The sequence below is a fragment of the Oreochromis aureus genome, linkage group 7 (assembly GCF_013358895.1).
Source record: "Oreochromis aureus strain Israel breed Guangdong linkage group 7, ZZ_aureus, whole genome shotgun sequence".
Lineage (NCBI taxonomy): Eukaryota > Metazoa > Chordata > Actinopteri > Cichliformes > Cichlidae > Oreochromis > Oreochromis aureus.
The window spans coordinates 34,048,786-34,063,821 of NC_052948.1; the positions used below are offsets into that span (position 1 = coordinate 34,048,786).

Sequence of the window (15,036 nt, forward strand, 5' to 3'; positions counted from 1 at the left end):
ATGGCCGCCCCTCCCTGAGCCTGGTTCTGCCGGAGGTTTCTTCCTGTTAAAAGGGAGTTTTTCCTTCCCACTGTCGCCAAAGTGCTTGCTCATAGGGGGTCATATGATTGTTGGGTTTTTCTCTGTATTTATTATTGTGCGATCTACTGTACAATATAAAGCGCCTTGAGGCGACTTTTGTTGTGATTTGGCACTATATAAATAAAATTGAATTGAATTGAATTGAATTTACTCACAGTCAGTCACAAATTGATTTTTTTTGGTCTCCTCACTCTCTAAAATTGGCAAAATCAACCTCACCAATCCACAGACGCCATGAACGTGTCACATGCGCATGTTAGCTCAGCAGTTACAGATACACAAAAGCTCTCGACTCATCCAAGTTATCAAATGTGAAACAAAACATTTTTGAAATGGCAGTCAGCGTGACGTCGTGAGTAATATACTGCAATAACAGGCTGTTTTGTGTCTGCGGTACACGCACTCTGCAGTCCAGGCGAAGCTGGGATGTGTCACCATGGCAACCAAGAAAACATGACTGGTAAACCATGATCCTTCTCTAAATCTGAGCTGTTTTTAGTCATAATTAACCCATTTTAATTAATAACATATTCAAAATAAACCAGCTGATGTTTAAGACTCTGGTCTCTCTGATCACTCTACCAACCCTCTTGTTTCATCCCAGCACCTTTTAAAATTGAGCTTTTTTAATTTTGTGCACATGAGACCAAACACACATTGTGTTCAGGGCCACAAATCAACAGATTAGAGGTTGGGAGTGTTTTACTGTAAGGTTAGCGTGACACCTTAGGCTCAATTCATATGTCCAATTTCTAGCTGGAAAAGATCTTGGTGATGGTGTGCAAAAATCACTAGTTCCCTGATTGTTGGTCCAATACCAAATAAATATGTGGTTACCCACTGCAGCATCTGTGAGTTTTTCACTCACATATTGACATTTCTGGTTTTATTTTAAATACAAACCCCTCTATAAGTCTTATTTTACCTAGAGTGGCCTTAATAACTGGTGTCTGTTACATAAAGAATAGTTACGGAGGGATTTTTGGCAAAGCCACATTTTTTTCCTGTTCATCTCCTTTCACTGTGATGTGAACACAGAATGAAACGTGCTCTTACCCGGACTCTGCTCATGGCCTCTTGAGCCTGCTGCATGCGGGCGCTCTTTGTGGGTGTCCTCTCTGACAGCAGGTGGGTGCAGCCCAGGTAGGTCGCTGCAAAGATGATGCCATCAATAAGGTCTTCAGGGTCACACGGTCCCGGGACTGCATTTAACAAGATGCACTTGTTAGAAAAACACACATAAACGCTGCATATGTACATTAACATGCTTTCAAATAAATATCTGATATATGAGAAATACTAAATATGAGACAGAGGTTCAGCTGAGAACAAAAATATGATTATCACTCACCGTCTACAAACGTGGGAAACTGTGGAAGAGATCTGCGAATCTGAGAAGGCGCAGGAAATTTAAAAAAAACATTTATTATTTCTCCTCACACACTGCAGGTCCTCCACTGACTCATTCACATTCAGGTGAACACCTTATAAGAGATGCAGGCCTTTGCAAGATTTATCATCACCCTAGAGTCTTACTGTGTTTCTACGACGGCATTTTAGGTTCTTTTAAGGGGTTGCGGGAATGGGATAATTTTACTGGAAAGAACTAGAGATAAGAACAATATGCTATAAATATGGTGGAAGTAATATTAATAATATTAATCATAATAACAACAAGATACGCTTGGCGTATAAGTGACATGTATGCATTATGTTTTCTCTGTGCAGCACTTTACAGCCATATCTCACAGCCAGCTGCACTTATCTGTTGGAGGAGGACGACTCTTAATGAAAACAATACCTTGTCTCCCTCGATGACATGAATGGAAGAAGGTACTGTTGCTTGCATATGAATTTTTGAACCTACAAGATTCTGTATTTACATATAACCTTGAAAAGTGAAGTATTGACTTTTTCAAGTAAATTTGTGATTTTTTTAAAACCTTTTTTTCCTTATTGGTAAATTTTTATTCGTAAAATTGCAAACTTTCTTATAGCAAATTTGGGTGTTTATGTCTTAATTATGTGACTTTTTAATCTATTTGATTTGTGAGGATTTTTTAAAAAAATATTAATTTTTTTCTCTTAAATTTGTAAAAGAAAATTTAGTTAAATACTTTATTTCTTATAAATTTGTGACTTTTTAAATCTATTAGATTTTGGAGTTTCTTTCAAGTAAATTTGTGGGATGTTTTTTTTTCTCCTACATTTGTAAATTATTCTCATAAATTTGCAACTTTTTTCTAGTAGATCTGTAAGTTTACTTTATGTCAATTTTATACATTTAGTTTTATACCTCATAAATTGGCAAATTTTCCCCCATAAATCTGAGATTATTTCTTGTAAATCTGCATTTTATCTGCCTTACTGAGTTTCCTTTCTCATTACTTTTAAGACTTTAATATGACTTTTTCTCAGAATATTATCCCTCGTTTTCCACAAACCTGCACAGGCTGTAACACGTTTTCAAACATCCAAAGATCTTTCTTTGCCTTATTATGACCCACATTTAAAAAACTCTCATGTGACATTTATTCCAAATATCAGTCAGTTGTTATTTACGGAAACGTAATACTGGGCAAAACAAAAAGCTGAGTTCTGGGAAGTTAAACTCTCACCTCCTGCACAGACGGCTTCTGAGGAGGTGACTGCGGCTGAGCCTGAGTCTGTGGCTGTTGAGAGGGAAGCTGCTGCTGCTGCTGATGCTGACACTGTTGATGCTGATTAGGCGGCATGTGTGGATACGGCTGTGGCTGGGTGTATGTCTGCGGTGACCTAGCGGCATCCCTCTGCTGTGAATGGTGGCCTTGTTGGTGCAGGTGGTGGTGATGGTTGTGCTGGGACTGTCCAGTGTGATAACTTTGGGGATTGGGGGCTCTAGAAGAGTGATCAGCCCTCAGGGGACTGACCGGATCCCGAACTGGAGCTGAGGTGTAGCAGCTCGGAGACTCAGAAGCAGACTCAGAGGGTGAGTGAGGAGAAGACTGTGGGAGGGGAAAAAGAGAAACAGGAAAAACTCCGGTGAAACTGCAACTCTTTCTCTGTATTCTGTCGACACAAGGGTCAGGATGAAGCATTAATACGAGTACCATAAAATGAAATGAGAGTTAGCGATGTAAGCTAACTGGAAAGGATAAATATACTTTATCAGTGCAGCGCTCCACAGAAAAATCACTTGATGACATCAGTCAAGCCCTAAAGACAGTCTACTATGGTTTTTCTTATTTATGGAATACATTGTTAAAATGAGTGCAGTGCAATTGTGGCTCAGCAGATAAGAGTATAAAAGTCCTATATACAGTAAGTACCAAACGCTCTATTTCAGGAATTTTTTAATCTGTTAGTGGGAGTAGATATCCCTTATATAAGGGGTGTCAAAAGTAAGGCCCAGGGGCCAATACTGGCCTGGCAAAATTTTAAACTTTTAAACTTTAACATTTTCTGAGAATTAACAAAAACTTACAGGACGGGCAACAAACTAACAGAACTACTACTATAATTTTACACATTAATCATGTAGTTTCACTGGTCCAGCCCACTTAACATCAAAGTGGGCTGTATGTAGCATTAATTATGTAATTTAAAAGGAGTCTGAAATCCCTGCTTTATATAGTGATCTCAGGCACAAGGCCCGCCCAGGCATTGTTCAAACTTTCTGTTTGTTTCCAGTCACCTTTCTCACTCACTATGTGTTAATAGACCTCTCTGCATCGAATCATATCTCTGTCTCTCTTCCACAGCATGTCTTTCATCCTGTTTTCCTTCTTTCACCCCAACCGGTCGCAGCAGATGGCCCCGCCCCTCCCTGAGCCTGGTTCTGCGGAGGTTTCTTCCTGTTAAAGGGAGTTTTCCTTCCCACTGTCGCCAAAGTGCTTGCTCATAGGGGTCATATGATTGTTGGGTTTTCTCTGTATTTATTATTGTGCTATCTACTGTACAATACTAAAGCGCCTTGAGGTGACTTTTGTTGTGATTTGGCGCTATATAAATATAACTGAATTGAATTGAATTGAATCAGTGGCAGCCAATCAGAAGAAAGTTGTCTATAATGACTGGACTGAGACAGCAGATGAACTGAGGGGCTGGACCAAGCCTCCCTATGAGATAAATATGGATTATTTTGCACTGTGAATCATGCAAAGCTGCTCTAGCGGAGTCCAAGAATACAGAGGTGGAAATGAGCTCAACAGATCCCCTTTAACACTGTGGAAAATAAACAGCAGTAATACATAATAATATTTTAAAACATATTTTTCGCATACCTATTACTGCTTTAAAATGATCTTTATATGTTTCTCCATCTTTGTTCAGCACCAGCCTAATTCTGCTCTGCCGCCTGCCTCCTGTTGACATGCTAAGCTAGACAAAACTCCTATCTCAGCTAAGGCAAATATGTAAGTCGCCAAAATCATGAATTAATACTTTACTCTGTGCCATACCATCTTACCACCAGGTGCGATAATTAACACTTTGAGGCACACTCAAAAAGGCGATTTGAGGATTAATTTTGAATAAAATGCAACTGAAATACACAAAATTAAAAGTGTATTTATTCAAATAATTAATCATTGAGGGAAATATGCTTGGAATAACTGAATGGATACCAACCAACCGTATTTCATTTGACCAGATTCTATTAAATAACATTTTTACAATTTATTTATGTAACAAAATTACATGTAATCACATTACTTAAATTCAGAATTTTGGCATAAATAATTTGAGGGCACATGAGTAGTAGTGCGTCATGGATTTGATTTGCTTTCTGGTAGGGGTATATGTAAGATTAATAGTAAAGAAATCAAAGAAACTTGGACAAAATATTTTATGATTTCAACTCTGGTGACTATGATGGATACTGGCGGCTCTATAGCAGCGTGAGATAATATACGACAAGAAAATGCATCAAATGTGTGTTGAGCTGATAAAATATGTGTGGAACATGAGATTAGATGCTATAGAAACAGAAGAAGCATGGGGGAAAAAAATCACTAGAGATGTTAAAAAGTCCTGAGAAAATCACAGAAAATGAGGCAAAAACCAAGAAGCTGCAGGTCTTCTATATCTCTGCACTGTCATGTGATAGTGCGGTTGGATAGCTTCCTGTATTTTTGCTTAAAACGCTGATCCCTAAAAAGATTCAGCTTTCTGTTCTGTTTCTGTTTAATGACTTCTATATTTATCTGCTGCCATCATGAGAGAAACCTGCTCACTGTGGAAAAACAAAACAACAGGAACATGAAAATAAAAAGGCTAAACTGATCTACTCCCCTGAGTCAATCAAACTGCATCTTTCAGTCTGTTGTGAAATTAATAAAGTAACTGAAGGGATACTAACATGGCCAGCTGTAGTCTGCAGGGGGTACGCATCCTCCGTGGGGCTGACCTCCTGTCTCATCACCCAGATCGGCTCCACAGGTTGGTCAGGTGTGTATGGGGAGCGCATCGTCTTTGTCTTCACCCCCTCAATCGCCTCCTTGATGTCTTTAATTGCTAAGCTGATGGCGTCTCCTGAGCCCTTTGCACCTTCTGCATTCTGCTCATCCTGGGCCTCGCCTGAGCTGCTCAGCCCAGATGGAGGTGTCTTGGCTTGGGTTTCTGGCTGTCTGGGTGGCTGCCTGCGGTTTTTAGTGACAGGGCTTTGATCGGCACTGCCTCCCTCGCCGTCAGACTGACCGTCATAGTGGTGCAGCCGGCAGCCAACGGAGCGATCCAGAGGGGAGCGCTGTGAGCGCCGGTCTCTGGCCTGCCTCGGGACATGATGGGAGCCCTCGATGGGGGAGGGCGGAGCTCCTTTTTGTACATTCTCCTGTCTGTGGGTGGTAAAGGGCTCTTGGCGGGACTCCTGGTGGCCCCTGTTAGCCTCGGTCCTCTGACTGGCCTGCCTGCGAGGTTCCCTGTTTGGCTCAGGGTAGGTCTTAAGCGGCTCGGGAAAAGAGTTGGGATGGGGTTTTGACTCAGAGTATGACTCATAGACCGGCTCTGAGTAAGACTTTTGGTGGGACTCTGTATAAAAGTCTGCATAGGTTTTTGGATAAGATTCAGAGCAAGAAGTGGAGTGGGACAACGAGCACGACTCAGAGCAATCCTCATCCTCCTCTCCTTCTGGTGGCAGGTCATTATCGGGTAGAGGGCTCATACTGGCGTCCTCACTGAAGTGGTCCAGCTGGGGGAAAGCTGGAACATCAGGGGAGGAAGGAGGAGTTGGTGAGTGAAGTGGAGGTGGGCTGTGGAGAGGTCCATCCATACTGAGCGAGGCGGCACTCTCCGTGTCAGAGCAGAGATCTGTGATTTCACTTCCCTGAGCTGAAGGATCCTCCTCCACATTGTCCATCACTCTCTCTTCATCCTCCTCCACCCTCTCAGCATACTCCTCAGCTTTCTCATCATGCCCGCAGCCAGAGTGACCTTCTCCTGGGTGGCGGTCTCCATCTTCATCCCCTACCTTCTCCTGCTTTCGATGATCCTCTTTAAGATCTGATTCCTGCTCACACTCCATTTTTCTCTCCTGGAGATCTTCTTCAGCATCATCAGGAGGAGCATTGTGAGTGTCCAGCTGTACTTCACAGGGTGCAGCACCAGATACAAGATGGGTGGGTGTAACAACAGCAATGGGAGTCTGGTGAGAAGATTCCCTGTCCTGTGATTGGTCCAATACAAGATCAGCTGTGGATGATTCCTGCACCTGCACTTGCCCTGGACCTTCTCTCTCTTCCACACCTGGTGAGGAGTCCTGAACCTCTCTGAATGGCTGCCGCTGTCTGTGACTTCTCAGTCTGGGGTTAGGGTCACCGTGACGGCGGTAGCGAGTGACGGCAGCGCGGGGTTGCTGGACAGGACGTGGGTCAGCATCCTGACTAACCGCAGCTGGGGCAGAGCCCGGACTCAGAGGCTGACTTTGCCCTTGCCCTTGCCCTGATGGAGGCCGGCGGCGGTGCCGAGGCGGTCCACGACCTCCAGGTGGGTGGTGGTGGTGATGGTGGTGGTGATGGTGAGGAGGAGCGTGATGGTGATGATGGGGATTCAGTTCCCCATCCTGGTTGAGCATCTGACATGGTCTCCAGGACCGGCGTACAGGAGGGTCTCCAGTGGTCCCATTGGGCTGCCTGCTCCTCTGAGGCCCCGAGACCTCCTTGTGCTCCTCGCTGCCTTCCCCCGTTGCCTCTCCCTGATACTTGTGGCTCATGGCTGGGGTATGATTCGAGTCCAATTTTCAGAACATGCTCCTCTTACTGCCAAGAAAAGCCAGCTCAGGGCACAACCTGGGAGAGATGGAGACACGACATAAGCAGGAAAATTATTAAAGATTAAGGATAAAACATGAAGGCTGTGAAGCCAGAGACAAACGGGGCAAAAACTATATTAAAATAAATTTTTTTTAACTGCTTTTGCTAACAGATAAGTGAGAGAATAATAATCATTGTGTTGATATAAGAACTCACAAATGCCATTAACATGTTTGCCTAACATCTAAAATAAAATAATGGTGGCTTTGGTGATCACCCCTAGTTTGCACTGCAGGTCTCTGCTGCCTGGGGCTCATTCTCAGTGCCGGATGAACCCGTGTCCTTAGTCACGTCCACCTCTTTTTGAAAACTATACTTTGCCTGATCCAATGGTGCAGTAGCAGAGGTGTGAAAATAAGTCTGCAGCTCTATTTATTACTCACACACCTACGTCCCACTCACCCCACTTGTCTGATTGTTTAAACTGGAATAAAAGCTACAGAAGGATTTATGAGCTTGAGATGAAAGCTACGATGTCTCCCGAGATCGCCAAGCACGGATAAAAATCACATCTTTTTCAGACACGGTTACACCTTGTCTGTACCAAAATACATAAGGCTGCTAGTAACTGGAGACCAGTCACTGTGAATCTAGATTGATTTCCCATTGTGATCTGTGCCAGCTGCCGACGAGCTTCATCACAAATCAGTATCTTAATTACCTGACTTTATGTACTACAAAAGCATTAAGTTAAAATTACTAGACTGCTACTTTACATTTTCCAGGTCTTTTGTTTTGAAGGTTTATATGCCATTGACTAACGAACATCTCTTTTAAAAAACAGCAATATTGCATATCACACTAAGCAGGGACTATACTGCTAATAGCAAAAAACCCAAAACAAAATCCAAATCCTCAGGGATGCAGAGCAATTTAATCTGCACCCTGTTCATCCGTCCGTCCGCCAGCAGCTGGCAGATGGCACAGGGTGGAAAACACGAGAAGGAAGAGGGAGAGGAGGAGGCAGGGCAGGGCAGGAGGACAAGGAGGGGCTTCTATCTTGCTACGTGATAAGATCTGACAGAGAAGAATGGATAAGGGAGTGATCTAAATAATAAATGCCCTCTGTGAAGGAGAAGCCCCTTTTTGATATGTATTTAATGTGACGAGGCTATCGGGGAATCACTCATTTATCTTGTATTGCAGGCTTCTGAGGTCAATAAGCTGAGAGAGGACACCCGAACGTCACCTCGCAGCATGTTTCAGAATATTAAACTGGTTCAGGACAGTGGAGAAAACACTGCAGTGTAGTGGGATATAAAGGAGGAGAAATAACGTTTATAAAGGCCAGCATAGAAAAGCATTTCCCATTAGTGCTACTCAATATATTTCAGTGAAGATGCATCTTAAAAGGCTCGTATCTGATCTGCCCTCAGTTATTACAAGAATCTATAAATACATTAGAGTTACATTACAACGTTTTTTAGCTTCTTCTCACAGCTCTGCAGCTAATGGTCAATCAGAGAGTCCATCGGCGCGCTTGTTTGCTGACTTGGCCTCCGGGGGTTATGGGCTTTTTCAGGGCTTCCAATGCAGGCCGTGCATATGTGAACCAAGTCTACCATTTTTGCAGTCATTGCTAAAGAACGCAGATAAACACCTCAAAACCTTTGCCTTATTTATTCTGACTGTAAGCACAAAAACCTCAGGATAAAGGCTTGTGGCTTCAGTAATGAACTTAAAATAGGAGATTACAACAGTAACTTGAACCAAATGACTAATTTTTTACTTTATTTACTCAAAAACAATCTGAGAAAAGGGAGACAAGGCTGGACTGAGGAGTCAAGCAGGAGGGGCTATTGCAGTACATTTGATCTGCAGATACACATCATGTCCTCTATGGTTTTATAGTGTGGAAATTAGTCCCGCTTCTGTAGAACTGGCTATGTATGTGTGCATCTTCTCCACCTTGGACACCTACTAGGCGTAACCCTTGTTTCTCTTTTTCTGAACTGAGTGGTGTCTGCGATATTTTGGGCCTGCTTCTAGAACAAAATAACTGGGTGTGCATAAGAGGTTAGTGAGGGTGATCTCTTCCTGTACAGCTTACTACAGCTATGCTCGGAAAAACCCAGAAATTCGAACGGCTGTCAAATTGTGCTTTGACTGATAAACTGGGGTGCCAAAACTCGTCATTAAGGCTACAGGGGCAGTCGTCAAATGTCCTCTTTATGGAGGAAACAGTTAATGTGGGGTTGCAAGCCTAAATGCAGACAGCTGCAGACACCACACGACTGCTTTCTCTGTTCACTTGTAAGCATGACTCAAAATGTTTTGGACGCATTTGCGGAGCTAATTCAGGTCGTTAACTTAAGGAGTCTTTCCAGATCTACATCTCGATCCAAAACTTTTTGGTTGGATTCTTTATCAATGTGACATTTATAAAAAATGGGACGTTTTGCAATGCATCTTCACAGAAAAACTGGGAGACATCATCTTGATGTCAAGGAAGGAATCGCAACTTAATCTGGATCCAGGAAGTATATTTATGCATGGTGTTTTTGGAAGCTTTCCCACAGCTCACTACTTAAGTGTCCCACAAACATCTTTGACTAATTTCTTCATTTATTGCTAACAAACAGACACAGGAAGCTCTTGATCCCGTTTCAGTTATCCAGACTAACCTAACACGGTCACTGCTAAGAAATCTGCTGACAACACTACAGTCAGAAAACTGTTTTGCTTCCCTCATGAATGGATGAACCTTCCTGTGTGAAAGCAAACCCTCAGTAAACGTCTTAATGTGTATTACAACAAATCAAGGCAGAAACAAAAAAGTATAAATGGATTTTGCAGCGTGGAGAATGCTTACTGCTATTTTTTCTTTTTTTTTTGTTAAGGCAATTTCAAAAGACCTACTAAGAAAAAAACCGATTTGTATACAGCCTTAGAAAACCAGGAATTTGGAGCATTCAGCTGCATTACTTAACAAAGATTGCTTTAAGCATATGCAGACCAAAGAGTGTGTGACCATACTTAATGAAAGTCTGTGGATATTCCTGTTATTTTTATACATTTAATAAACAGAAAAATTTATATTTATATTTTTTAATCCTATTCCTGATGATTTTTTCTTTGGTGAAAGGCCAAGGTCTTTGGTGGGTGCCAAATTTTTTTCTTACATGCAGGAAAACCTCTGAAGCGTCCTTATTTTTTTTCCTCTCATCTTCATGACATTTGCATCTCTTTTGATGAATGTCAGTGGCTTTGCAGCAGCCATAATAAACTGTGAAAAGGTGGTACAAGGATTACAGATGTCTCATAACACCACCACCTCTGTAAAGGTGTTAAGTAAATTAAAGGCACAAAAGTGAATATGTGAATATGCTGGATGGTGAGGGCAAAGGTTAATGGTGATGCTGAAACATGAGGACAGACCACAACTGTCAGGAGGGGAGGCAGGAAGATCGAGGATGGACCTCCAGCATGGCTAATGTCCCACTCTGACTAGAGTTTACAACTGGATAGCAGCGGCTGGGGGAGTCCAGGGAGAAAGGGGTGACTTGGGTCACAGATGGCCCTGGCAGCACTGCTGTTAGTCAGGCCGGGCATGCAAAGCTGAGAGGCGAGCGCCGCGCCTCCATCTGTCAGGCTGAAGTGAAAGCTGCCGGGTGGGGGATTTACTAACCCATTAACTCGCTGACCTTTCACTGACAATCAGCCACATACACTATACATACCAGCAGAGCCCTGAATGATTAAATCTATTTAACACTCTATGCATGCATCAGGGCTAAAAGGCAGAGTTAAACCAACAAATAATTGATTTCAGTATCAGTGCTGCTGTCATTATGTTACATGATTAAACATTTAGTCTATGAACTATCAGGAAACTGTGACAAACACTAGCATCACATTTCACAGATCCAACTATTGGCACAAACTTGGAAAATTCTGGCCATGTTTACAAACTTGAGGTGGACCGTCAACACCTGCTTAACGCCATCAGGGAGAACGTCACGTGAAAGAAATATCTGTGCGTTGTTCTACTATACTCACATTTCAATGTGGATCTTATGTCTGATTATGGATTTTTAGTCCTTTAACAGCTAAGCTAAGCAAAGCTAACCTCAGCTAATTAGTCCCACGGGGAAAAAAATTTCAAGCAGTCAAAATAGAAAAATGGACAAGATAAGTTATTAATTAAGTAATAAAAAACTGAAAAGAAAGCAAAAATAAATTTATATTATATTATGTTAACAGGAATTTGGGAAGGTACGGAGCCCCGCAAGGGACATTGGAGGAAAAAAAAAATGAAGATGAACTTTTGAGATCCTGAGTTACTCGGGAACTATGTCTCAATTCCTAGGCCGCATCCTTCGGAGGCCGCATTTGGAAACCGATTACGTCACAGCCAGGCGACGAAGGCTGTCCAAATTTGAAGGCTGCTCAAAATGGGGCCAACAAATGCGTCCTTCATTTCCCCAGATTTGAAGGATGGGTCGGGTGTATCCTTCATGGCCCAACCTATCCCAGAATTCAGTGCACGGTCCAGCCAATTCCAGTTTCCAACAATGGCGTCAGCTACGCAGTTTTAATATTACTCTTTCTGGGTCACAAAATAAACTTCTAACATATTTTCAGGCGAGAATGTAGCTGTGTAAACTTCAAATAACTGCTCGATTTATCAAGACATCACATATTTGCAAAAGTGCTCCGACATTTTCGGAGACGTCTGTTACCCACCAGTTTGATAACTAGCCGGGAGGTCAAGGCTCACTAGAGCTGTCGAGAACAACGGACTCCCAGCACATCGTTTTCAGACCCACTGCGATCTTTCGCTACTCAGATTATGATATAGGAGTCACTTGGATAACCTAAAAATGTTATTGTTTGGCTTTTTCAGTGTTTTATTTGTTCCTCAGTAAATCGGCTTGGCTGAGATTAAAGTTATAGTTTTCACACAGCTGAATAAACGTCCAACAGAAAACTGATTAAACAGAAGTGTGAGATGGTAGAGAATGAGAGAGATGGTAGACCTGACCCATGTAGACCGCGAAGGCCGGGTCCTTTGAAGTGTGCGGCCGCGTTCTCGCTCCTGAGTGGCTTTTGCGAGATCACACAAAAGTAACTCAGAATCTTACAAAAGTTTTGCAGGATCTTGTAAAAGTTCATCTTCATTTTTTGTTTCTCCAATGTCCCTTGTGGGGCTCTGTAGGAAGGTGACATTGGGAAGGAAAAACTCCCTTTTAACAGGAAACAACGTCCGGCAAAAGCAGGCTCAGGGAGGTGCCATCTGCTGTGACCGGTTGGGAGCGAGGGAAGGAAGACAAGACAAAGACACGAAAGTGTTTTGTTGGTTATCAGCTAGCTAGGAAGAGTCACCTGGAAGAGTCGTCATTTATAGAAGCTAAATCTGTTTTCATACCAGGCTTTAAAAAATGCTTTTAATGGTGTAAAGTTGAGCATTTTAACATCGGAGTGGATAGGAATTGACTCACTCGGCCTCAAGTGGCCACTACAGGAATTACAGGCTTTCTTGTATTGTTTTTTAAGCCTGCACACTCAATACTGCAGTAACTCTTAAAGCAACTTTAGTTATTTTTGTTCAGTTATGATTAGTTCATTAGCAGCTAATCAAAAACAATTTTAATGACTAATCTGTATATTTCAAAGAAAAAATGCCCAACATAACCCAGTTCCATCTTCTTGTCATGATTAGCTGCCTTGGCAGTAAATTGAAGTAACCTAAGCTAGTTTAGGGTTTTTAATACATAATTTTAATATTTTTTCTCACATTATGCTTTAAGTAAATTTAAAAAAGAAAGCAATGGGCAGATGAAAACGCAAGTACAACTATCCTCATCTTTCTCTATCCAAGTATGATTCATCCTCTCCCACACACACACACACACACACACACACACACACACACACACACCACAGAAACAGACACCCACTCAGCAAGCATATGGCCCATGCAGGGATGCATCAATCGTGACATTACGTGCACTGTGTTACATGTAGCCTCTGGGAGACGATTAACCCATGAAGCTGGCATGAGCTTTTATTTTGAAGGCGCACTCGGTTTCTTAAATATCCTCCCATGGCCTTGATGTTAAAATACCAAAAGCTACCATCATTATAAATGATCAGCCAGTCTTACAGCCCGCTTCTCCTAATCGTTGAAATGGTATAGTTCCCGTTTCCTAAACGGTCATTGGTGGGGTTTTGTTTTTGTTTTTTTTGGATATTTTACAGTCGTTCACTGCATCACGATCTCTAAAACATTTCCTGACATGCTCGTGGAGAGGAGATAAAACCGTTTAGCGAACTGTCACCTGTCTAAAAGCCTCCCTCTCTGCCCTCTCGCGCTCCACATTCATCCTCCGCAGGTGTCAGATCCGCCATCAGTGGAAACGACCCGTTCACATTCCCACTAAAACCACCAGAAATACACGATTCCTCGTCTATCACACCAGCTCCGGGAGGTGACATTTACTCATTTACCTGCATGTCAGTGGAGGAGAGGCCCGGCTTCGCCTGCCGTAGTGTACATCGCCCCTGTGTCTGCGCGTTCTCGCCCGGATCGGCTCGGTTTGTCCCTCCAGACACAACTTGCTCGGATTACAGCGGAGAGCTCAGCCCCTCCTTCTGCACCGTGACATCAGAGCGGATTAGCGATGCACAAAGCGCCTTTATGAACACTGCTGATGTCGGTGGTGCAGACACAAGCAGCTCTTTACGGCCGTGAGCTCGGTCAGCCTCATCCCACCTCCTCCATCAACAGAGAGCAGCCTGCAGCTCTGCAGCACCGTCACACTCTCACGGGCTGTCGGAGGGGTCGCTGTTATCCTTCTGTGGATCTCTCTGGTGTCATCCGTTAGAAAGAAAACACCTGTGAAACCTGCGCAGGTACACAAAGAGGTATACATATACAGACCCTTTCCAAAAAATTTGAATATCATGGAAAAGTTTATTTATTTCCATAATTCCATTCAAAACGTTAAACCTTCATAGATAAGATAAGATAAGATGACCTTTATTAGTCCCACAGGTGGGAAATTTGTTTTGTTACAGCAAAAGTGCAAAGTTATGTAGCAGAAATTAGAAATTAGAAAACACTGGAATGCAATAAAATAAAATAAAATAAAATACTATATACAATAGAATAAATAGAATACAAATGCTATATACAACTGAGTAGGAGAATACAAAAGTACAACTTTGTCAGAACTTTGTTCATAGATTATAGATTCAGCGCCCACAACTTAAACGATTTCAAGTTGTTTATTTGTACATAATTTGGGCTTCCAGCTCATAAAACCCACGAAAACAGGATTTCAAAAAATTAGAATACTGTCAAGACATCAGCCCAAATTTTACAGGGCATGAATGTTTTAAACTGAGTGTCACACACAACTCATCTACTAAACTCAAAGCACCTGCACAGGTTTTCCCAGGTATCATTAAATTGCTTCACTTTGGTTCAGTTGTCTCGGTTAAGTTCAATATGGGAAAGACTGCAGACTAGACAACTGGCCAGAAGAGCATCATTGGTACCCTCCATAGGATGGGCAAGCCACAAACGTTCATAGCTAGGAAGGCTGGCTGTTCACAGAGTGCTGTGTCCAAGCATATCAGTGGAAAGTCTAGTGGAAGGGCAAAATGTAGCAGGAGAAGATGCACCAGCAGAAGAGATGACTGTGGCCTTCAGCGGATCATCAGA

The 15,036-nt window shown here is 42.5% G+C and overlaps 1 protein-coding gene across 1 annotated transcript in view; it reads right to left on the reverse strand.

The window, feature by feature from the left end:
• Nucleotides 1-14,128, reverse strand: part of LOC116324934 (amyloid-beta A4 precursor protein-binding family A member 1-like) — a 28,622-nt gene extending 14,494 nt beyond the window's left edge. The window contains exons 1-5 of the mRNA XM_039615200.1: nt 13,818-14,128; nt 5,420-7,343; nt 2,700-3,065; nt 1,433-1,472; nt 1,138-1,283 (exon numbers count right to left, since the gene is read on the reverse strand). Of these exons, the coding sequence (XP_039471134.1) occupies nt 1,138-1,283; nt 1,433-1,472; nt 2,700-3,065; nt 5,420-7,267 (2,400 nt within the window). The 5' untranslated portion in view covers nt 7,268-7,343; nt 13,818-14,128. The remainder of the gene's footprint in view (nt 1-1,137; nt 1,284-1,432; nt 1,473-2,699; nt 3,066-5,419; nt 7,344-13,817) is intronic.
• Nucleotides 14,129-15,036: the final 908 nt, after the last annotated feature.